Source organism: Diospyros lotus, chromosome 10 (assembly GCF_014633365.1).
Source record: "Diospyros lotus cultivar Yz01 chromosome 10, ASM1463336v1, whole genome shotgun sequence".
Classification (NCBI taxonomy): Eukaryota; Viridiplantae; Streptophyta; class Magnoliopsida; order Ericales; family Ebenaceae; genus Diospyros; species Diospyros lotus.
Genome location: NC_068347.1, coordinates 6469504 through 6494026, shown reverse-complemented (window position 1 = coordinate 6494026; position 24523 = coordinate 6469504). Strand labels below are relative to the sequence as shown.

Sequence of the window (24523 nt, the reverse complement as noted above, 5' to 3'; positions counted from 1 at the left end):
CCATCTCTCTCTCTGTATAAAAGTTGCTACTTGGATGGATTCGCTTAATTGTGAGAGCTTGAAGAAAGAGGACATGGCTGCCAAATCTGGAGGAGATAAGTACAGGCCGTCTCTGTTGCAGGACGAAGAAGAGGGCATCCAGTGGAGATACGGTGCCCCTCCGGTCTATGATGTTACTAATAAACTCTTTGAAGAAGGCCGAACCAAGGTGCGTACAGTGTTCCATCGATCGTTGCCTCTTTTTTTTCTTATAATTTTTAATAAAATTCACATCTAATTGGGATGAGTCTTTCAGACAAAATTCAATTTGAGTCTGAATAAAGAACAGTCACAGGTTTAGATATCTAAATCTGATTAGAGTTTTGAGTTGTGGGTTGGGAGTGGTAAACTGTAAACTGGCTCACAGGAATGGCTGGAAGGATCCTTGGAAGAGATAGTTCAGAAGGCTATAAAGACATGGGAAATGGAGGTCTCTCACAAGCTTCACGTACAGGACTGTAAGACCGTAAACCCAGACAAATTTAAGCTCATCATCAATGGTAATTAGTTAATATTAAACCAAAGAAATGATTTCTCTACAAAAATTACTTTTTCTCTACAGCATATATATATAGATGAGTAAATTGTGTGGTTGTATGGCAGGAAGAGAGGGGTTGTCGGCGGAAGAAACGATAATATTTGGGACCTACAACGCACTGTTGAAGAGTTCGATGCCGGAGGAGTTGAAGTATTACAAGGCGGAGGAAGAGAGCTTCGAGTCGTCGCACGAAGCGTTCCGGACGGCTTTCCCTCGTGGCTTTGCGTGGGAAGTGATCGCCGTTTACTCGGGGCCCCCGGCGATCGCTTTCAAGTTCCGGCACTGGGGCTTCTTCGAGGGGCCCTTCAAAGGCCATGCTCCCACCGGCGACATGGTCCAGTTCTACGGCATGGGCCTTCTCAAGGTTCCATCTCTCTCTCTCTCTCTCTCTCTCTCTCATCATTCTTGCCCCTGTACGTGGTTCTGCCTATATAGATGTACACATACATATACATAAAAGTTTGCATTTATATATGTGCAGGTTGATGAATCTCTAAGGGCAGAAGAAGTAGAAATCTACTATGATCCAGCAGAGCTATTTAGTGACCTTTTGAAGGGACCAACAATCACTCAATCTGAAGGACACCAACACAAATCTAATAGTGGCTTAGCATGTCCATTTCACAAGTAGAAGCAACCACGTCTTCCTTTCTCTATTTATTTTACCTTTTATATCATCAAGTTTGAATTTCATAAAATGAAAAGTCTCGTATATGAAAAGCCTTCCTATATTGCTTGTGACGTTATGCATGAGTGTTATGTGTCGGATTTCTCGTGAGTAAATTTAAAATATGTGTATATTATCAAAAATAAATCTTCTTAGTCACAAGTTCTACACCGTGATTATGGCTTAAGGCGTATAGCTTGGTGGAAGCTAAGGTGACCGGCTTATCTACAAGCTCTAAAGCACATATGGAAATGGTTTGGAGACGTCGTTTCAACGTTTCTAAACGGTTTCTCTTTTCAAAAACGACGAAGATGAACCAAAACACTTTTGGAGGTATTTTTGCAATTTGCGAAACCTTTCAGGGTTGTTTCGCAAATTACAAAAAATAACAAGAAACGCATTTTTGGCAATCAAAGTCCTAAATCCCGAAGTTCCCTCTTTTTAGTTAGCCTTCTTATTCTTCTTCAAATCCCAAAGTTCTCTTTTCGTTGTGAGAGCTTGCTGTTTTCACTACAAAAAAATTGATTTTTTGCGGCAATTTTTAAAATCGCAGCAAAATATTGTATTTTGCAGCTATTTTCAAAAAATCATCGATAAATTTAGAAAATAATTAAATAACTAAAAAATAAAATTGAATTTAGCGACGATTTTTGAGAAACCATCGCTAAATTCAAAAATAATTAAATAATTAAAAATTAAAATTAAATTAACATTTACAACGATTTTTAATGAATTTTGGGGCAGTTTTTGAGAAATCACTGCTAAATTAAAAAATAATTAAATAATTAAAAATTAAAATTAAATTAACATTTGTGGCGATGTTGAAAAACTGCCACAAAATTTATTAAAAATTTGAATTTAACGGCGATTTTGAGAAACTGCCACTAAATTCAAAAATATTTAAATAATTTAAAATTAAAATTAAATTGACATTTGTGGCGATTTTTTAAAATCGTCGCAAAATTCATTAAAATTTTGAATTTTACTTAAGAAAATAATTAAAAATTAAATTAATAAAAAGAATTTTTAAATTTAATTTAAATTAATCTCAAAATTAATTAAATATTTTAATTTAAAAAAATAAAATTAAAAATTAATTTAACAAAATTTTAATATATAAAATTTTAATAATTTTAAAAAATATAGAAAATGTTTTTTATTTTTAATCAATTAATTTATTTAATTTAAATTAATTAATTTTTTTAATTTATTCCTTTATTCTTTTAAAAAATAATAAATTAATTAATGTTTTTTAATTTATATTAAAAAATATAAAATATAATTTTAGAAAATAGTTGTTGGATTAGTATATAATTTATATGGATAGATTTATAATAAGAAGGTTTGACAGATCAAACGTTTACGCACGTGCATAGGGGAGGTCCAGTGTTCGAAATTGGGGAAGAGGAAGTTAGAAATTCAATTTCTAGCATCGTCACGTGGCGTGTAGGCTGCCAGGAGCGCTCGCAAGCCTAGGCATAGGCGTGGGCAGCTGGCCTAGTCGCCCACTTTTGGGAGAAATTAAAATTTTAATTTCTTTTAATTTTTGTGGCGATTCTAAGAAACACAGCAAAAATTAAAAATTTTATTTTTTTAATTTTTGCGACAGTTCTAAAAACTGCAGCTAAAATAATTTTTTTTTAAAATTTAATGGCAGATAAAAAATTAACGCAAAAAATATAATTTGCGGCAGTTACTCCAGCAATTGCTGAAAACCGCCACTAAATGCTCCGCGAATGTTGATTTAGAGACGGTTTTCAAAACCACCGCTAAATGACATTTTTTTTGTAGTGTTTGGTGCTCCCCCGTCATTGCTTTCCATTGTCATTGCTGCTTTGGTGCTCCTGAAGTTCCTTCTCTCGATCGCCATTGCTTGTTGCTCTCTTGCTTTCGGTCCTCATGCCCTCGCTTTTGGTCATTGCCACCCGCGGGTCATTCTCTTCCCTTTCTCGATCGTCGCCGATCATTTTCTCTCAGGTATGTTTATGTAATTATCCTTTTAAATAACTTTTTATATTAGTTTCCCCTCTTGATTATAACATCTTGATTATAACATAGTTGTCTAAATAGAGGCTACCTAAAGAGGACCAAGGTGAGGAAATGAGTGTGTGCGTTCGTGTGTGAGTGAGTGATATTTTTTACTTTTTTTTTTTATATATCTTTGCCTTTTCTTTTTTCGCTCTATCTATTGGGTTGGAGAGAAGCTTTTTTTTATTAAGTATATTTTACTTTCCTCTTCTCCTGCTAGATCCATGGTGTTGGGAACTAATACTATTTAAGCCCCAATTCTAGAACTTCATTTATTATTCCCAATCAATTATTGTGTACTTTCATAAATAGAATTTCTCTATTTTTGATAAATAGTTGTTTCCTGATATGATATAGGATGCTCTGTGGAGACATACACGTACTGTTGAGTCTATTCTTTTATCTTTTATTTTTGTGGTACATAATTGTGCCAAAGGCCTAAGATATGGGACGGTATATGTATTTTTGACAACAGGATGATGGATATTTATATTTTTGTGTAGCTGCTGTATATGAGATATTGAAATATTTTGTAAAAAATTGAAAAGGTGTTTACTCCATGTTTCTATATTTTGTCAGTAGTATTAATGCTTTTTAGCAAATCGAGCTAAAGAAAAGGCTTACTAATTCACAGTAGGGCCATTAGACCTAGGGATTAATGTCAGTCATGACTTATTAGAATTCGGATCGTGACAAATAAATGGTTACAAATGTTTGAAAGATTTAAAACTTTAATTAAAATATTAGACTTCAAATTGAAAAGTCAAAAGATTTGAAATCCAAAAATCAAATATTACAAAATATAAATTATCAACAACAATAATAGGTAAATCAAGGGAGATGAAGGAGGGTGCACTTGACTATTTGAGATGCATAAGGGCATTTGTAATTAGAGGTCAAGTAAAGTATATGAAAAAAAAAAAAAAAGGAAGAGAAAGAGAGAAAGAGAGTTTTTTAAAGTCAAGGATATTTGGTCATTTTAAAATATTTAGCTAAGGTTAACTAACACTAGGCAAGAAATTGCAACAAGAGGATGTTATAATATGAGGATACTCATTTTATTTTTTTCAGGTATTAAGGGTATTGTTTGCATGTTATAATATGAGGATACTCATTGTATTTTTTTCAGGTATTAAGGGTATTGTTTGCATTTATGCTAAACCGTACGGGCATTATGTGCATTTTTTCCTATAAATTAATGTTGGGTAATGCTAACCATTGTTAAAGTGCAATAATTTTTTTAAACAAAATGCATTTATTTTATCTTATTTTTAGTTTTAAAATAATCTTATTGGTTGATTAAATATCTTAAAATAAAATATAATAAATACATTTTTCTGAAAATAAAGTGCATTTATTACACCTTAACTAACCCATTAATGTTAGGTAGATTTTTGTTTTCAACGAAATGAGAATTTTTAAAAATTATAGCACATGTTATAATTTTAATTATATATATTTATTTTCTTAATTATAAAAATTAGTATTTATATAATATTTTTATTTTAAAGTGAGTTAATTAAACTTTAGCCTGATTCAAATGGATTTTGGAGTGACGTTGGTTTAGGTTTGCATTTTGATTTATTTTATAGTGGTTGTAGTTTTAGTTGTGTGGTTTGATTTTTCATTCACGTTGGTTCTTTTGTATTAGTCACATGCAGAGAATTGTTATTTTGTCCCAACTTTATAATTTTTGGAGTTCTTGGTTTGAACTCCTCTCGAAGTATGTCCTCTTTGTGAGTAGTTTTATGTAATCTGTGGGCATTTGTTTGTTCATCAAGGACAAGAGACAGCAATAGGAGAGTGAGAATAAATTTGTATGAAAAGAAAAATGAATACAATGTTAAACATTTTCTAATAATTTGTGGGTATTTGTTTGTTTGTCGAGGAAAAAAAGTTGTTGGGTTTTGTGTTTCCTAATGAGGCCCAAGGCTATAACAATGGTTCGGGTTAGCTTCATAGGCTTCAGCTCGGGATTGAAGCAATGGTTCAACCTACTTACTGGCAGCCCATTTATAGAAGTCAGGCCATAAGCCCTTAACCCTCTCTTTGGAGGAGAAATGAGCCTTGGCCTATTTTCTCAAGAGAAGGGGAGCAAGCCCAAGCCCAAGCCCGTTCCTTAGCCCATCTATCTCTTGCCCTAGGCGTACAATATAAAAGGGAATGTGTTTCTCTTCCTTGTCCTTATGTGGCGGCCGATCCTCTCTCTCTCTTGTTTCCTTTTTGGCCGATTGTTCTCTCTCTCCTTCCTTGTTCAACCGATTGTGATGGGATCTTCTTGCCTTCTGTGATTGATCCATCCTTCCATGTGTTCAATCACATTTCCTTGTGTCCGAAAGGCGGCCCTTCACTGTCGTTTGAAACCTCTACGTATCCGAGGTTGAGGTCTTCTTTTTCAGGTAAGTTTATCTCTTGGCTTTGTGCTTTTGACCCTTCATCTTGGTGATCGATCTACCTTGGTGGTGACCTACTTTGTGTGGCTTTGATCGATTGGGGTGGGAGAGTACTTCGTTCTATATTCAGTCGAGAGGTGTTGGGGTCTTTTTCTAGGCTTTCGGTTTGAGGGGGGGTTTCAGATCCTTAGGTGTGTGAGTTGCTTTTGTGGCTTGGTGTCCTTATTCGTTGGTTGTTGCCTAAGTGGTGATTGAATGAGCTCAGATCTGAGCCTTGGAGCAGTCTTCGTGACTGTCATTGTTGCTGAAACAGGGAGTTTTACATTCTGTTCATCTTCTTGCTTTTTTCAGTCCATTCTATTGGTTTTGGTTTTGTGCATTAACCTTGTTTTGCAGCGTTTTCGCACCAACAAAAGCAATAGGAGAGTGAGAATAAATTTGTATGAAAAGAAAAATGAATACAATATTAAATCTTTTCTTATAATTTGTGTAAGAATAAATTTGTGTGAAAAGAGAAATGAATACAATGTTAAATCTTTTCTTATAATTTGTGGGTATTTATTTGTTTGTCGAGAAAAAAAAAAAACAATAGCAGAGTGAGAATAAATTTGTATGAAAAGAAAAATGAATACAATGTTAAATCTTTTCTTATAATTTGTGGGTATTTATTTGTTTGTCGAGGAAAAAAAAAGCAATAGCAGAGTGAGAATAAATTTGTATGAAAAAAAAAAATGAATACAATGTTAAATCTTTTCTTATAATTTGTGGCTATTTATTTGTTCGTCGAGGAAAAAAGAAAGCAATAGGATAGTAAGAATAAATTTGTGTGAAAAGAGAAATAAATATAATGTTAAACCTTTTCTGATAATTTGTGGGCATTTGTTTGTTCGTTGAAGAAAAAAAAAATAATATGAGAGTGAGAATAAATTTGTATGAAAAGAAAAATGAATACATTGTTAAACTTTTTTTGATTATTTGTGGTCGTTTGTTTGTTCATCGAGAAAAAAAAAGCAATAGGAGAGCCATAATATATAAATTTTTGTGAAAAGACAAATGAATAGGATGTTAAACCTTTTCTGATAAGTAATGTTATAAAGGTTTTGTGGTAGAATGGAGGTTGAATTGGAATTATATTTTTATGAAATAAATATGCATAAAATAATTAAAATTTAATGTTATGATTTAAAAATAAAAAATCTGTTAACATCTACATTGCTATTGTTAATAAATTTATTTATTAGTTTTAAGTTTTGAATTACCCCAAGAATATTTTTTTAAAAATATCTCATATCAATTTATTTTACAATTATCATAGAAAAGAAAACTTATATGGAAACAATATTGAAAAAAAAGGCCAATCTGACCCTTGAACCTGTTGACTTAGGTGAATTTAAGGACACGTGGGTTTTGTGTTTCCCAATGAAGTCCAAGGTGATGGCGATTTTTGAGGTGGATTTTACCTTCATAGTCTTCGGTCTGGGATTAAAGAACCTAAGTCCGTCACCACTTTTAGGCAACCCATTTTAGAAGCTGGGCCACAAGCCCTATTCCCACTTTAGAGGAGAAATGAGCCTCAATCCATTCGCTCAAGTGGGAGAAACCCACTTCCTTGGCCCATTATCTCCTAAGCCCTAAGCCCACATATAAAAGGCCCTTTGTGAGCCTATTCTCTTGATGTTTCATTTCTTTGGTCGAAACCTAGCGCCTCCTCTCTCTCTCTCTCTCTCGTTTCCTTACTTGGTCGATTGCTTCATTCGTGGTTTCATTTTGCGGATGATCTTCCATAACTTCGTTTCCATGTCGATACGATGCTTCTTTTCATGTTGAGAGACCACATTTGTCCTTGTTGATCTTGGCCGATTTGTTGGTGATGCGTGTGCTTTATTTAGGGGGTTTCGATCATCCGTTCTCGGTAATCTTTTTTCTTGGCTTTGTGCTTTCTACCCTTTGTCTTTGTGACCGATCTACCTTTTGTGATAACCTACTGTGAGTGGTTCTTAATCGTTTGGGTGAGAGAGGGTTTCATTGAGTTTGGCCGAGAGGTGTTGGGGTTTTCTTTCTGAACTTATGATTTGAGAGCTTTGTTTGTGCCTTGTGTTTCCTATTCATTGGCATTACCAAAAATAGTGAGTGGTTCTTTCAGATTTGAGCCTTAAACGTTATTAAACATGGAATTTACATTCTGTTTCTTGCGTTATTTATTTTGATCTATTTTCTGGTTCGATTTATCACACTATTGTATATACTATTGAACATCAAAATAATATACTATTGAGTGTCTCTTTTAAATTGTCAACTAATCAAATTACATGCTCTTTGTATCTATTTGTCAAAAATGATTGTATATACTCAAAATCTAGAAGACTGTCGATTGCTTTTGACGAATCTTGAGAGAACTGTCAATGCCTTTTGCATTTTTGAAAAATTGTCAATTGTGTTTTTAAAATTTTAAACAAATTATCAACTAATTACATTTAAAAAATTATTAATGACTACTTTTCTATAGATTGTCTTTTTGTTAGTTTGATCTCCAATGACTAATTTTCTCCAAGACTTTTGACCACTAAAAAGACGATGAGAGGCAAGCACTCGAGTCTCTAACAAAACAAGAAAAGATAGCTCATATTGTAAAATAAGTGAGTGTACCTTCCATTATTTGGTGGGTTGATTCAGCTCGCCAAGGTCGGCCCAAGACAAAAATAATTTTTTTTTAGAGGGTGGGGAGTTGTATTTTTTGGAGGTCTCCAATTTATTTTATTTTTTTTGAGAGGGGGAGGTGGTTTGTTATCTCAAATTATTGCTGTATTTTACTCTATGTTTGGGGGCTGTATTTTTTGGGGGCTTAAATTTTGGCTGTTGTATTTTACTTTGAGCAGGGGGCTATATTTTTTTGGGGAGCCCAAATTTTGGTTGCAGTATTTTACTTTCGTGGGGGGGGGGGGACTGTTTTTTGGGGGCTCAAATTTTGGCTGCCCCATTTTACTTTGGGTGCTGTATTTTTTGGAGCCCCAAATTTTGACTGTTGTATTTTACTTTTGGGAGGGGTTGTATTTTTTGGGGGCCTCAAATTTGGCTGTTATATTTTACTTTGGGGGGTATATTTTCTAGGGATTGTATTTTTTTAGGAGCCCCAAATTTAACTACTGTATTTTACTTTAAGAGTGTATTTTCTGGGGGTGTATTTTACTTTGGGAGGGGGGTGTTTTTTCCCCGGGGGCCCAAACTTTTGGGGGCCTAGGGATAGGGCCGGCCCTCGAATGTTCCACATTTCTAATTGTTGATATATCAAGTTTAGCGAATTTTAATCCTATCTTAATCGAGTTTATCTTTATTAATTTTATTTAAAATTATCTATAAATATATTGTATTTCAAGTACCATATTACTCACACAATTTAATACAATTCCTTCACATTTTTCTTGTAATAGTTAGCAATGAATAGAAGATGAAAATTAGAAAATAATATTTGGTATAACTAAACAAAATACCTAATAGTTTTCTTTTCTTTTTTTTTTTTTTTGGTTGGGATACTGATGTGGATGCATATGCGTATGTATTTTTAAAATTTTCAGAAAACACAGTATAATTCAATTGAGGTGAAAGGCACTTAATGACTCTGCTCCCTCAATTAATGCTCCTGCAAATTTGCTTTTTAGAAAAACCATTTTTCTTATTATATATATATTCATATAACTCTTATATATATATAATTCTGCATCAAATGCGTACAGAGAACTTCTCTTTTGCATTAAATTCTTGTTCCACCAAAACCCACATTGAATGTTAATGGTGTTTTGCTTAATCATTAATTTTTAATGATATTTTAATTCTCTATATTAACTCGCAATGGTGGTAAAGAATAAATACTAGTTCACTCACTAATTTGATCATTTTTTTTATTTTTTTTTATATCTGACTTTTTAAATTTACTGTCAAATAACGATTAGACTATATTAAACATTTTTTATGTCGATTAAACAATTCAACTTATTTTATGAATCTCTTAATTTTCTTAAGACATTATGATGATCATGAGTGACGTTTAGTAACATGCCAAGATAATTTATTTGGCAATAAAGTTTATTCATTATAAACTTATTACAGTTGACGATTATCGTGTAACACAATCATTCCATTACATAACGAGTTAACTGAATAAAAGTCATGGAGTGATAAATTCACAAACTCAGTAACTATGCGATTGACCTTAGTCAATGTAACTAAATGACACATCAAAAAATTCTTTTTCAATTATTCATACATTGGTCAAAGACGTCCTTTATCACACTTACAAAATATCGCATAAGACGTTCACTTTATCATAATAGAAGTAATGGGTCCGATTGACAAACATTTATCTTCATGTACTAACAATATCAAACCACATGATCCGTATTCCCACCTCGCAATTGGATTAGTTTACTCATTAACAAATCTCACACACCAATACACAAAATAACTATATTATTTTAAAACAAATGATCAATTATATAATCACAACTTAATAACAAAATCATTATCCACTTTACCATGTGATTTGTTATCGGCATCACATTCAATGCATTATTCAACTAACAACCATTCATGAGTTTACAATAAACATCATATACTTTGTGGTACGTAATTCATTACCATTTATCATTAACATCACATACTAATCAAAGTAGTAAATTTATGTGTTAGTTCATAATTAATTAATCAAAGTCTCCATTTGAAAAATTTATAAACTAGCAATATTTAAGAAATTCTATTATTAAAGAATCTCGTCAGTATATTTTTAACAACTTAAAAATATAATCTTTAATAGAAAATTTAAGAACTCAAAGAGTAATGAATAAAAATTAATAAATTTACCATTAATTACCGACAAAGATACATAAAATATTTTATACATAATAAATATCAACTAAATCTAGCATTAAAGTACATTATCGTTAACAACTTTATCATTTGAGTATATACAATATTTCCGTAACAAAAGCCAAGAAACATCAAAAAAATATTTTTAAATTATTTTTATAATTTTAAAAATATTTTAAAGTCATTTCTTAATATTTGAAAAATATCAAAATCATATTGTTCTGTCCACGAACAATCTCTTCTTCGTCCTTCGTTCTTGTATTATATTTGATTATTTTTTTATAAAATTTATTATTTATTTTTAATTAATAAGTCATAATTTATGAATTATAGAATTTATATTTATATTAGTTTGAATGTATTATAAAAATTTTTATATTAAAAATTATATTTTATTAAAATCTCTTATATTTTTTTATATTTTTATTTTTAAACTTTTTAAAAATATATTTTTTATTTTTATTTTATATCATATTTATTTTTCATTCCTGTGTCACCTGGCTATCTCCTTTCTGTCTCAGTCTCACTCTCTCCCACTCGCCTATTTTGTCATTTGAGAGAGAGAGAGAGAGAGATTTTGGCAAATGACAATGAGTCAAACCCAACAGCTACGGTGGTCCAATACAAAATATCAATTAATTAATTAACTACTTTCTTCCTACCATCCACTGAATTAATTGATTAATTAATTAATTAACTATATCAGTTCAATTGATAGGGATAACCCTCTAGATTACTTTGATGACGTTTATTATATAAAAATGTTAAAGGCTGTTGCAATTTGAGAATGTCATATTATTATTGTTCGTGTATTCTTTCCCGCAAGTGAACGAAATCGTAACAAATAATATAATGATGAATAGAGTATCGTTCCCACGAGAATTAGCTTTCAATCCTTGCTTTAACCACTATTAGTTTTAATAAACCATACACAATTAAAATAATACTCACTACAAGTTTTATTTTAACTAAAACTAACTCATTAAATGAAAACACAAAATAATTTTTTAGGTTTTTGAATGTAGAAATCTAATGTACTAGGGTTCATAAATCCACCGTAGTTCTTTAATTGCTTTAATCTTTTAGTGATCGGGTTTTATAATTCTTGATTTGAGCTAAAAATCGATGATCCTAAGTTAATCAAAAGTCTCTCTCGATGGTCAATAGAATCTATGCTTATATATGAGATTAATTATCTCTAATTAATTTGCAAATATACAAATATGCATTTATCTATAATGATTATCAAAATAAGATTTCACAAGGTATAATGGTATCTTTACCTATTATTGAATCTTATGTCGTTCATTACCAAGTGCTAATCTATATTGAATCTCTTGAAAGCAATATAAATTACAAACACGTTCTAATGGCGGCCAAACATCAAAATGGAATTAGTGCATAACAAACGATCAACTTGAAAGATAAGAATATAATAAAACCCAAATACTTTAAATTAAACCATCATTGAACTAGGTTTCATCAATCACCCTAGCTACAAAGTACTTAGCCTAACATAGTTTCAACCAATGAAAGAATAATAAAAACAAAGTTCATGATGTTGGAGAGAAGAAAGAACGGAAAAATACAACCAAACCGAAGATCTTCAAGAAAATCTCCCTCTTCTTCCTAGACTTGCCGTCTTCTCCTCCTCAAAAAGATCTTTCATCTCTCAAGAATCCTTCTCTTTATAATGTTTTTTAGGTCTTCAAAGTCGTGCCCCTTGAGAGAGCCCATCTCCACTTGATTTGAAAGGAAACGAGCTCAAAACGGCCTTTTTACGAAGCTTAGAGCCTTACTGCGGCCTTACCACGGAATGCTTTCTGCGGTAAGGTCGTGAGCCACAGAATGAAAATCTTGTCACGGGCTTACCACAGAATGCTTTCCGCGATAAGGTCGTGAGCCACAGAACACTTCTTCAACCACGGGCTTACCACAGAATGCTTTCCGCGATAAAGCCGTAAGCCACAGAAAATAATTCTTACCACGACCTTACCACACAATGCTTTGCATGATAGCACCGTGAGCCGTTTCTCTTTGATTTCCAACACTTCACCAATGATGTCATTCTTCCGACTCTTTGCGACATCATCAACCTCAACCTCGAATGGACCTTTGACCTTGCCTTTAATGCCATTTTAGCTCCAAAAATGCAACATTATCATCACTTTGTGCTCCTATTGTCTTCAACACATGCTCCACGTCTACATAACCATATATAGAACCAAATCAAGTAGAAATCATGCTCATTGAATGTATAAATGCTAAATTTATAGACCAAAATAAGTGTATAAAATACACTTATCAAATACCCCCAAACTTAGACTCTTGATCGTCCCGAGCAAGATTATCAACTCAAATATATCACCCATCAAGTAAAGAATAGTTAATATTCAAAATCACTTACAAGTTGGATAGCCTTCCAGGTAGCCTCAGATTTTGGTATCATTCATAATTCACACAGAGTTTTCTAGTAATGCTACATAAATGTTTTGGACCTATTCCATGTTTTGACATGTGTGCGTGCGAATCCTGTTAGGTACAATATCATGCATAAGGTTCTTGGTTTCCCAACCCTTTGATGGTCCTTTACACTTTCCTGCTCGTGATATTCACTCCACCCCCAAACTTGGTCTTTTCATTCAATCCCTAGGTGCTCTCAATCACTATTTTCTTTCTTGCTTCGGTTTGGTTGGGTTTAGCCAAAAATGGCGCTGTCTCAGTTTGTGAAAACTCTCTTTTTTTTTTTGAATGCTTCGACATGCTAACATCCACTAGACAGTCAAACCCACCAGTGTTCTCAATCCCTAAGAGTTACAAACATCGGCACCATTATTGAGATTTTTTTTTCTTTGGCCTTGCAATTTTTTTTTTTTTTTTTGCTAAACAAGTGCATTTTATGCTCCATCTCGTTTATTTTTAATTTTTTTTATTTTTTTAGATATCTTATGTGCAAGCCTTTACTCCATTAAGCTTTTTAAATGACCCTTGTAACGAGCTTTCAGCCGATGACTCCTAAGCCAGATGACCACAGGGCACTAGGTTTTAAGATACCCCTACGGGCATAATCACTCAAGTCATTCAGGCTACGAAGAAAGGTAAAAGATATATGCAGGCTCAAATTTAATTTGGTGCACGACATAGTGACATAGGGATTAGGTCACTAGCCTATGGTCATTGCCTAGCTTCCCTTAGTATGTCTAATACATTCCACACAAATTTTAACATGCACAGAATCAACACATTCCTCAACATTTGCCATCATGGCTCAACCTTCCCCAAACTTTTCGTTTCATAATGTTTGATGATTGAGTTGCTCACAAAGTTGGTTTAAGGGCGAAAGTCTAATTGGAAACCTAACAGTGTAGTCAACCTATGTATTGAATCTTCTGACACATGTGCTCAAATTAGTCTAACATGGATAATGAATCTCAAAATGAAATGAGTAGCATCACTATCTTTACTATTTGCATCAAAATGGTACCAAATAAGCTTCATCATTGATGGCACGTCTACCCAACAAAACAAGATAATTTTTTTTTTTTTAATAAAACCATACAACTAGATCATACGACACATGCAACCTGCCCATAGTGAACCTCCCCCCAAACTTAAACGTTTCATTGTCCCAATGGAACAAAGAGAAATAAAAGGAAGGAGTGTACCCGGACTATAGTGTCTGATATTTTACTTTTGGTTATAAAATGGTTTTGATAATGTCTATATGAAAATCAATCTCTATGGATTATATGAATGAGAAAATGAATTTGTAATATAAAATCAATCTCTATGGATTATATGAATGAGAAAATAAATTTGTAATATATGAATTTTGAAGCAAGGTATGAAATCCTATGAAAGAAATATTGAGTATGGTTGAGTGAGGTTTTATTTCAAAATATATTTTTGATAATCCCAACTTGCTTTCAAAAGAATCAAAATGAGGTTTTGTTAAGTTTTCAATGTTTTCAAAAGGATAGTCGACTATGTGTTTCATTCTGTTGACTATGCCTAAGAATAGTCGACTATGCTGTTAAGGATAGTCGACTATATTTAAGGATAGTCGACTATGCTGTTTCGATCTGTCGACTATTTAAGGCATCTGTCGACTATTTTTCAGTCTGTCGACTATCATGTAAGGATAGTCGACTATGGCTTTTCATTTGTCGACTATTTTTGTTCATAAAATTCAAAAATCTCTTCACATTTTTGCAATAATCGACTATGCATATGTATCTGTCTACTATGGAATTTTTGTGTTATAAGATAGTCGACTATGCGTTTTTGTCTGTCGACTATGTTTTGTTTTATTTGTAAAAATAGTCAACTATGCATTTTCTTCTGTCGACTATATCTTTTACAGAAAGCTTCCAACGGCTAGTTTTTCAACTCCAACGGTCACAAACGGCTACATTTCTCTTCAATCTTTTGGGAAGCCTATAAATGCAAGTCGTGGATGATCAAGAGAAGACTAATGGACGGGAACGAGTTGATTTAAAGAGTTCAAATCATTTTTACTCGAAGCTTACAATCTTTGCGCTTTCACTGTTGTATTTTCTATCCAAGGCTTTATTGTTCTATCATTGTAAATTTATTATTAAGCCTTGTTTTCATTGTGAGAGAACTTGTAACTAAGAGTGTTAACTCTTAGCTTCTCTCTTTCATTTATATCGTTCTTATTTTTCTAGCTTTGTGCTAGAAGACTTGTTCGTTGAAGCAAGTGGCTGTAATTCCTAGCTAGGTGCTAGAGGGCTTGCTTGTATAAGCAAGAGGTTGTAATTCCTAGTCTTGGACTAGAGGATCTACTTGGTTTAAGTAGGGGGTTTTAGTGGATGGTTTAAAAAATCCTTAGTGAGGAGCTAAGGTAGTGGATTAGGCTTGGTTAAGCCGAACCACTATAAATCCTTGTGTTTTCTTATGCTTGTGTTCTTTGATATATTTATCTTTCCAAGCATTTCATTATTCCTCCTCGGTTCTCATATTTATCTTTGTTCATTTGTCATTTTTATGGTTTACGCTTTAAAACTCTAAATCCTCAATCTGTATCAAAAAGTTTTTATATTGATGTTCTATCATTTAAGTTTTTAAAATAACCAATTCACCCCCTCTTGGTGTGTGCCATAGAACCTACCTGCTCTAACAGTGTCAAGGTTGTGATGGTAATAGATCAACACATGCTCGTTTTGAGATATTTGGAACTTTTGACAATGGCTTTGCCATTGCGAGCAGCTGGTGCAGGACGACTCTTCGACTGCATTATCACTTCCAAAAATGTACCTACAATGCACAAGTTTGAACATGAGAGAGCAACAATGACTGAGAACAACATGAAGTAGACAGAGTCACATGGATGCCCAAACTCCCCCCAAACTCCCCCCAAACTTAAACCTCACAATCCCAAACTTAAGGTGCAATCTGCAAGAGAACATTGGTTGAAGCATTTTATCAAATACCAAGTGTGCATGCTGTTATGATGACCTCAACATTGTTTTTGTGCAAGAATCCTAAAGAATGACACTCTAACCTAACTCAAAGTAAAGAAAATAAGAGAAAAAAAAAATTGCAACATGCCAATAAATGAAAGAGATAGGAAATTGGGTTGCCTCCCAATAAGTGCTTGTTTAAAGTCATTAGCTTGACTAGGCCTCCATCTTCAAGAAGGCTTGAATCCTTTTTCCATCAATATTTTGTGGGCGCCATTTAATGAACTTATTCCTTGAATGTTAGCAAGTTTCAATTCAATCCCCTTCTTTTGCTCCCTCAACACCCTTACCAACTTTTCCTTTTCATGACTTGGTGGCTTGGATTTCGAAGAAGAATAAACATCCAAAGAACACAGTTTGTCTCTTTTGGATGGACAATCTTTTTGCTTCTCTCCCAAAGAGCCCACGGCCACGACCTTGTTCTTTGCATAAAAAATTTGTTCCTGCTCATCAAAAGAGTTAGCCATGCAATTTTCGTTAGGATCATCATATCTCTCTACCAAATCAATAGTGTCATCTCTCATTAAGACTTTTTTTTCATTGCCATTAGAATGTTTCATAGCCTTAAATACATTAAATATAACCATCTCATCATAAACTCTAAAGCTAAGTGTTCCTTGTTGGACATCAATCAAAGCTCTCCCTGTGGCAAGAAAAGGTCTCCCTGAAATTAAGGGCATATCATAATCTTCTTCGATGTCTAAAACGATGAAGTCAACAGGAAAAATAAATTTATCTACTTTTACCAAAACATCTTCCACTACTCCCTTCGGATATTTGATACTTCTGTCAGCCAATTGAAGAGAAACCGTGGTAGGTGTTGGTTCTTTTAATCCAAGCTTCCTGAAAATAGAGTAAGGCATTAGGTTGATACTAGCACCCAAATCACATAGAGCTCGTTCAAAGAATAAACTACCAATGGTACAAGGAATAGTAAAACTCCCTGGATCTTTAAGTTTTGGTGGTAGTTTGTTTTGCAATATGGCACTACTTTCCTCCGTTAACATGACAGTTTCATGATCCTCTAGTTTCCTCTTATTTGATAAGATTTCCTTCATGAATTTCACATAGCTGGGCATTTGAGACAGAGGTTCAGCAAATGGTATATTGATATGTAGCTTCTTGAATATCTCCAAAAATTTCTCAAATTGCTTATCCAACTTGTGCTTGCGCAACCTTTGAGGAAACGGAATAGGTGGAACATAAGGCTTGATCGGTGACAGAGTAACCTTCACTTTTTCAGCTACTACTTTGGGCTCATCATCTTGATCGGTTGTCTCCTTAGCTGTACCATTTTCTTTTTCCACACTAGGTCTCTTAACATGGATTTCTGGCAGCTACACCTTATTCTTTGTTGTGATCGCATTCACTTGCTCCTTGGGGTTAACTTCTGTATTACTTGGCCACGTGCCCGGTTGCCTTTCTGTTAGGATTTTTGCTAATTGGCCAATTTGATTTTCAATATTCTTCATGGCTGCATCAGTCCGTTTGCTTTGTTCTTGAAGTTTGGAAATCGCTTCTTCCAATCCTCTTTTTTCTTCGTGTGGTCTTCCCTGTTTTGGTGGATTTTGAATGCCTTGATTGTTGCCATATGAAAAATTAGGATAGTTCCTCCAGTCGAGATTGTAAGTCTGAGAAAATGGATTATTCAACGGCCGCTGGAAATTTTGTTGACATGAAAAATTATGTGCATAAGCAGCCTACTTTGTGAAAGAAGAATCCGTAGTGAGCAATGGACATTCGGATGACTGATGAGTTGCTCCACAGGTTACACAAACTGGAAGAAAACCTTGCATCATATTAACTGATGGAGAATATTTTAAGGCTTCCATCTGCTTTGATAATGCGTCAATTTTGGCTAACATCAACGTGTTAACATCCACTTCATGCATTCCAGCTACTCTTTTATGTGAGTTTCTATCTGGCCACATCACAAACTGCTCACTCATTGTCTCGAAAAGGTCATGAAGTTGCCCAGCTGATTTATTTCGAATGGAACCACTTGTTGTAGAATCCACTGCTAAACGGCTATAAGGAGTTAACCCGGTGTAAAAATAATGATTTTGGGCTGGTAGTGGAAAACCATGGCTTGGACACTTCCTCTGCAACTCTTTGAACCTTTCCCATGCCTCATGAAAGTTTTCTGATTCGGCTTGTTGGAAGGTTGAAATTTCATGCTTGAGCCTGCTAATCTTAGCTGGTGGAAAATATTTTAGCGTGAACTTTAGAACCAAATTTGCCCATGTAATGATGCCACCAGGTGGTAGTGAGTCCAACCACTCCCGAGCTTTATCTTTTAGAGTATGAGAAAATAATTGCATTTTAAGTGCTTCTTCATTGATCCCTTGATACTTAAAGTTGCCACAATACTCCAAAAAACGAGAGAGATGGTAGTGTGGATTTTCATCACTTCTCCCATAGAATGGAATATTGTTGGAGAACAAATTTATCACATCCGGCCTCAACTAGAAGTTATCGTGCCCATATGGAGGATAAACTATGCTCGATCGATTCTCAACGACTGGAGGCATCATGAAATCCCCCATCAAGATATCTCTCTCATTGATCTCAACAGTACGCTCCACTTGAACAAGCTGATTCCCGTTGTCGTCCATAGTGCTTTGCTGTTGTTCTTTTTTTTCTCTTTGTTCACGACGCCTTTGATGAAAGGTTTGTTCAATCTCTAGATCAAACTCAACAAGATCAAGACGTTCTGAACGCCGCATGCACTATTTCAATCCTAACACAGCAAAAATTGAAATAGTTCAGCGTAAAAAATTAAAGGAAGCAACACAAATGTTAAAGCTAATCTCAGCTAAAGCTATAATCAAAAGAGCCAATCCCCGGCAACGGTGCCAAAAACTTGTTCGCGTATTCTTTCCCGCAAGTGAACGAAATCGTAACAAGTAATATAATGATGAATAGAGTATCGTTCCCATGAGGATTAGCTTTCAATCCTTACTTTAACCACTATTAGCTTTAATAAACCACACACAATTAAAATAATACTCACTGCATGTTTTATATTAACTAAAACTAACTCACTAAATGAAAACACAAAATAATTCTTTAGGTTTTTGAATGTAGAAATCTAATGTACTAGGGTTCATAAATCCACCGTAGTTCTTTAGTTGGTTTAATCTTTTAGTGATCGGGTTTTATAATTCTTGCTTTGAGCTGAAAATTGATGATCCTAAGTTAATCAAAAGCCTCTCTCGATGGTCAATCGAATCTATGCTTACATATGAGATTAATTATCTCTAATTAATCTGCAAATATACAAACATGCATTTATCCATAATGATCATCAAAATAAGATTTCACAAGGCATAACGGTATCTCTACCTATTATTGAACCTTATGTCGTTTATTACCAAGTGCTAATCTATATTGAATCTCTCTAAAGCAATATAAATTACAAACACGTTCTAATGGCGGCCAAGCATCAAAACGGAATTAGTGCATGACAAACGATCAACTCGAAGACAAGAATATAATAAAACCCAAATACTTTAAATTAAACCATCATTGAACTAGGTTTCATCAATCACCCTAGCTACAAAGTACTTAGCCTAACATAGTTTCAACCAATGAAAGAATAATAAAAACAAAGTTCATGATGTTGGAGAGAAGAAAGAACGAAAAAATACAACCAAACCGAAGATCTTCAAGAAAATCTCCCTTTTCTTCCTAGACTTGCTGTCTTCTCCTCCTCAAAAAGATCCTTTATCTCTCAAGAATCCTTCTTTTTATAATGATTTTTAGGTCTTCAAAGTCGTGCCCCTTGAGAGAGCCCATCTCCACTTGATTTGAAAGGAAACGAGCTCAAAACGGCCTTTTTACGAAGCTTAAAGCCTTATCGCGGCCTTACCACAGAATGCTTTTCGCGGTAAGGTTGTGAGCCACAGAATGAAAATCTTGTCACGAGCTTACCACAGAATACTTTCCGCGATAAGGTCGTGAGCCACAGAACACTTCTTCAACCACGGGCTTACCACAGAATGCTTTCCGCGATAAGGCCGCGAGCCACAGAAAATAATTCTTACCACGACCCTACCACACAATGCTTTGCATGATAGCACCGTGAGCCGTTTCTCTTTGATTTCCAACACTTCACCAATGACGTCATTCTTCCGACTCTTTGCGACATCATCAATCTCGACCCCGAATGGACCTTTGACCTTGCCTTTAATGCCATTTTAGCTCCAAAAATGCAACATTATCATCACTTTGTGCTCCTATTGTCTTCAACACATGCTCCACATCTACATAACCATATATAGAATCAAATCAAGTAGAAATCATACTCATTGAATGTATAAATGCTAAATTTATAGACCAAAATAAGTGTATAAAATACACTTATCAATTATTATTATTATTATCAAAAATTTTATTTTTTTACAAGTCATAAGTAAAAATTTATTAAAAGTCAAAAACATTTAAGAAGATTAAGCTTCATTTTGGCCTAAAGATGATATTTGGAAGATTGAATCTCTCTTTAAAACACAGGACATCCATGTCTCTTGGAGACGGAAAGAGCTCGAGAGACCTCGAAAATCTTACATTATGAGAGACTAATTAAAATTTTCGGAGACTCTAATTGAGATTCATGATCTAATAAATTTTCTTTTTTGGGAAGTTTCGAATAAAGAGCGAACATGGCAATTTCGATATATGAAAATCTCTATCTATAAGAATCCTATAAAAGAATAGAGATAATCTATAAAAGTTTTAATTCTAGTCGATTTTATAATATTAGGGACCCAGATTCCTTTATAAATATATAAACCCTCATTCTATATGAAATAAGTCTCTAATATTAATTTTATTATTATATTTATGTCTTTAGTGAAGTTAAGTGTTTGATTTAAGTATTGGAGTACTTGCACGCGGGATACCTTGTGCTCTGTAATCATAATTTTTTTTTTTTTGCAAAATTTAAACAATTTGATGACGATGTTTCTAATAAATAAATTTATTGTTGTATTTGAGCGACAATAAATTTATTGTTGTGTTTGATCGGAAATTATGGCCCATATATAACATTTCCATTTCACCCTCTTTTTAACAGCTACACCCCAGCTGACTCCTTTCCTTTTATATCAACACACTTAACTGAAATTAGATTGAACTGGTTGGTTTGATTATGCAGTTGGATCCATACCAAAAATATAGATATATATATATAAAAGGCATATATAAATGATAAATCTTTCAAAACTAGTTTAAATTCATTGATTTATCAATTCACAAACAACCAACTCATATTAATTTATACCCAAATTTCTGTCTGTAACGGCCCAACGTTTTCAAATATATATTTATTTTTCTTTACTAGAGAGTGGCAAATTAGGGTTTGCCAAAAGTGACGACGGTACATCTAGTTCCAAGAATGAATATAAAAATGCATTTTCTAGAGATAAGAGTTAAGCCGACTACCCAAATTTAATTGGAATGCAAAAAGATGATATCTAAAGAGTTGAACCTATCCATTACATATTCCATTACATACTCAAGGGGTGATCCAATTTGACAATTCTTTATTGGCCCTTCAAGGAGCCTATACAAAGACACGATTTTTTTATAACTAGGTATCTCATTAATTACTCATTGTTTGCATCACTAGTTCATTGTTCTCGAGGATAATAATCGACTTTAGCGTCAAATGACCCATCGGAGCACCTCGCCTTCCCTTTGTACGTAAAGCAAATTTAGTCAAGCGCTCAGACTCGAGAATCGCAAAGAATATTTTGAAACCAAAGAGAATTAGAAGAGAGCACAACCAATGTACAAATTAGATGGTAATCGACTCTAAATTTTTTTCTCAAAATCTTCTATCTCTATTAAGCTAAAATTCTTTCTTCTTCTTCTTATTCTTCATTTTTTTTTCCCAAATTCCTAATCTCTTTGTTTAAAAATACCGTGTCCACCAAGGCATAATTTCGTCTCCAATATCTCAACTCAACCAATTACGACTTTGAGTTTTTTTTATACATTATTATGTCCTCGAGTCTAGTAACTATACCTACTATGATCCACACATGGGATTGGACCATTCATTAATTCCATGGTCGACATGTGGACTCTAGGCGCCATATGAATCTCATCAACCCAGTCATCAATCACCACTTTGACAAATTGTAGCATCGGTAGTTATTAATTAAAGAATGTATCGTGCAAGCAACGCAGACCAGCAGATCAATTACTAATTATCAGCCATCTCTCTCTCTGTATAAAAGTTGCTACTTGGATGGATTCGCTTAATTGTGAGAGCTTGAAGAAAGAGGACATGGCAGTCAAATCTGGAGGAGATAAGTACAGGCCGTCTCTTTTGCAGGACGAAGAAGAGGGCATCCAGTGGAGATACGGTGCCCCTCCGGTCTATGATGTTACTAATAAACTCTTTGAAGAAGGCCGAACCAAGGTGCGTACAGTGTTCCATCGATCGTTGCCTCTTTTTTTCTTATAATTTTTAATAAAATTCACATCTAATTGGGATGAGTCTTTCAGACAAAATTCAATTTGAGTCTGAATAAAGAACAGTCATAGGTTTGGATATCTAAATCTGATTAGAGTTGTGAGTTGTGGGTTGGGAGTGGTAAACTGTAAGCTGGCTCACAGGAATGGCGGGAAGGATCCTTGGAAGAGATCGTTCAGAAGGCTATAAAGACATGGGAAATGGAGGTCTCTCACAAGCTTCACGTACAGGACTGCAAGACCGTAAACCCAGACAAATTTAAGCTCATCATCAATGGTAATTAGTTAATATTAAACCAAACAAACGATTCCATTACAAAAATTGCTCTTTCTCTACAGCATATATATATAGATGAGTAAATTGTGTGGTTGTATGGCAGGAAGAGAGGGGTTGTCGGCGGAAGAAACGATAAGACTTGGGACCTACAACGCACTGTTGAAGAGTTCGATGCCGGAGGAGTTGAAGTATTACAAGGCGGAGGAAGAGAGCTTCGAGTCGTCGCACGAAGCGTTCCGGACGGCTTTCCCTCGTGGCTTTGCGTGGGAAGTTATCGCCGTTTACTCGGGGCCCCCGGCGATCGCTTTCAAGTTCCGGCACTGGGGCTTCTTCGAGGGGCCCTTTAAAGGCCATGCTCCCACCGGCGACATGGTCCAGGTCTACGGCATGGGCCTTCTCAAGGTTCCATCTCCACATCTCTCTCTCTCTCTCATCATTCTCGCCCCTGTACGTGGTTCTGCCTATATAGATGTACACATACATATACATAAAAGTTTGCATTTATATATGTGCAGGTTGATGAATCTCTAAGGGCAGAAGAAGTAGAAATCTACTATGATCCAGCAGAGCTATTTAGTGGCCTTTTGAAGGGACCAACAATCACTCAATCTGAAGCACACCAACACAGATCTAATAGTGGCTCAGCATGTCCATTTCACAAGTAGAAGCAACCACCCTTTCTTCCTTTCTTTATTTATTTTACCTTTTATATCATCAAGTTTGAATTTCATAAAATGAAAAGTCTCATATATGTACTTTTATTTTTATTTTTTTAGTTGATCTAGTAGTGGTATAGGCCTTCCTATTTGCGTGTGATGTTATGCACGAGTGTTATGTGCCGGATTTCTTGTGACTAAATTTAATATATATGTGTGTGTATGTTATTGAAAATAAATCTTCTTAGTCACAAAACCCTACACCATGATTATGGCTTAGGGCATAAAGCTTGATGGAAGCTAAGGTAATGGGCTTATCTGCAAGCTCTGAAGCACAAAAATGGCTTATAGATGCCGTTTCAACGTTTCTGAACGGTTTCATATTTAAGAAATGGTGAAGACTGTCCAAAATGCCTTTTGAGCCGTTTCTGTAATTTAAGAAACATTTTGGGGCCGTTTCACAAATTATAGAAAATAGCCAAAAATGCATTTTCGGTGATCGAAATCCCAAATCTCGAAGTTCCCACTTTTTAGTTTTCTTCTTCTTCTTTCAGTTCTTTGTTTTAAAATCTCGAAGTTCCCTTTCTCGATCATCAGACCTTTTTGCTCCGAAGTTCCCTCATTGTTGTATTTGGTCGTCGTTGCTGCTTCAGTGCTCTCGAAGTTCCTTCTCTCGGTTGTCATTGCTTGTTGCTCCCTTGCTTTTGGTTGTCGTTCCCTCATTCTCGGTTTTGCCCGCTAGTCGCTCCTTTCCCTTTTTCAGTCGCCACTAATCATTCCTTCCTAGATATGTTTTTGTAATTATCCTTTCAAATAGCTTCTCATATTAGTTTTCCCTATTGATCATAACACAGTTGCCTAAACCGAGGCTACCTAAAGAGGACCAAGGAGAGGAAATGAGTGTGCGGGTGTGTGTGAGTGATATTTTTTGCTTTTTTTTTTTTATCTTTCACATTTAAGGCCTTTTCTTCTTCTGCTCTATCTATTGCTGCTCTATCTATTGGGTTAGAGGGAAGCCTCTTTTATTATGTATATTTTACTTTTCTCTTCTCTTGTTAGATCCATGGTGTTGGGAACTAATACTGTTCCAATCAAGAGAAAC

The 24523-nt window shown here is 34.4% G+C and overlaps 2 protein-coding genes and 1 non-coding gene across 3 annotated transcripts; all 3 read left to right on the top strand.

Moving 5' to 3' along the window:
* Positions 1 to 23669, top strand: LOC127810989 (pathogen-related protein-like). The gene is made up of 5 exons (XM_052350643.1): positions 1 to 208; positions 407 to 539; positions 643 to 941; positions 1059 to 1243; positions 23469 to 23669. The coding sequence occupies exons 1-4, from the start codon at positions 35 to 37 to the stop codon at positions 1206 to 1208; spliced, it is 756 nt and encodes a 251-aa protein (XP_052206603.1). The 5' UTR covers positions 1 to 34; the 3' UTR covers positions 1209 to 1243; positions 23469 to 23669.
* On the top strand, positions 18088 to 18194 carry LOC127812389 (small nucleolar RNA R71). Its single transcript, XR_008025892.1, has one exon. It is a non-coding gene; the product is annotated as a small nucleolar RNA R71 (small nucleolar RNA).
* Positions 22204 to 23669, top strand: LOC127810988 (pathogen-related protein-like). Its single transcript, XM_052350642.1, has 4 exons — positions 22204 to 22435; positions 22633 to 22765; positions 22869 to 23167; positions 23281 to 23669. The coding sequence occupies exons 1-4, from the start codon at positions 22262 to 22264 to the stop codon at positions 23428 to 23430; spliced, it is 756 nt and encodes a 251-aa protein (XP_052206602.1). The 5' UTR covers positions 22204 to 22261; the 3' UTR covers positions 23431 to 23669.
* Positions 23670 to 24523: the final 854 nt, after the last annotated feature.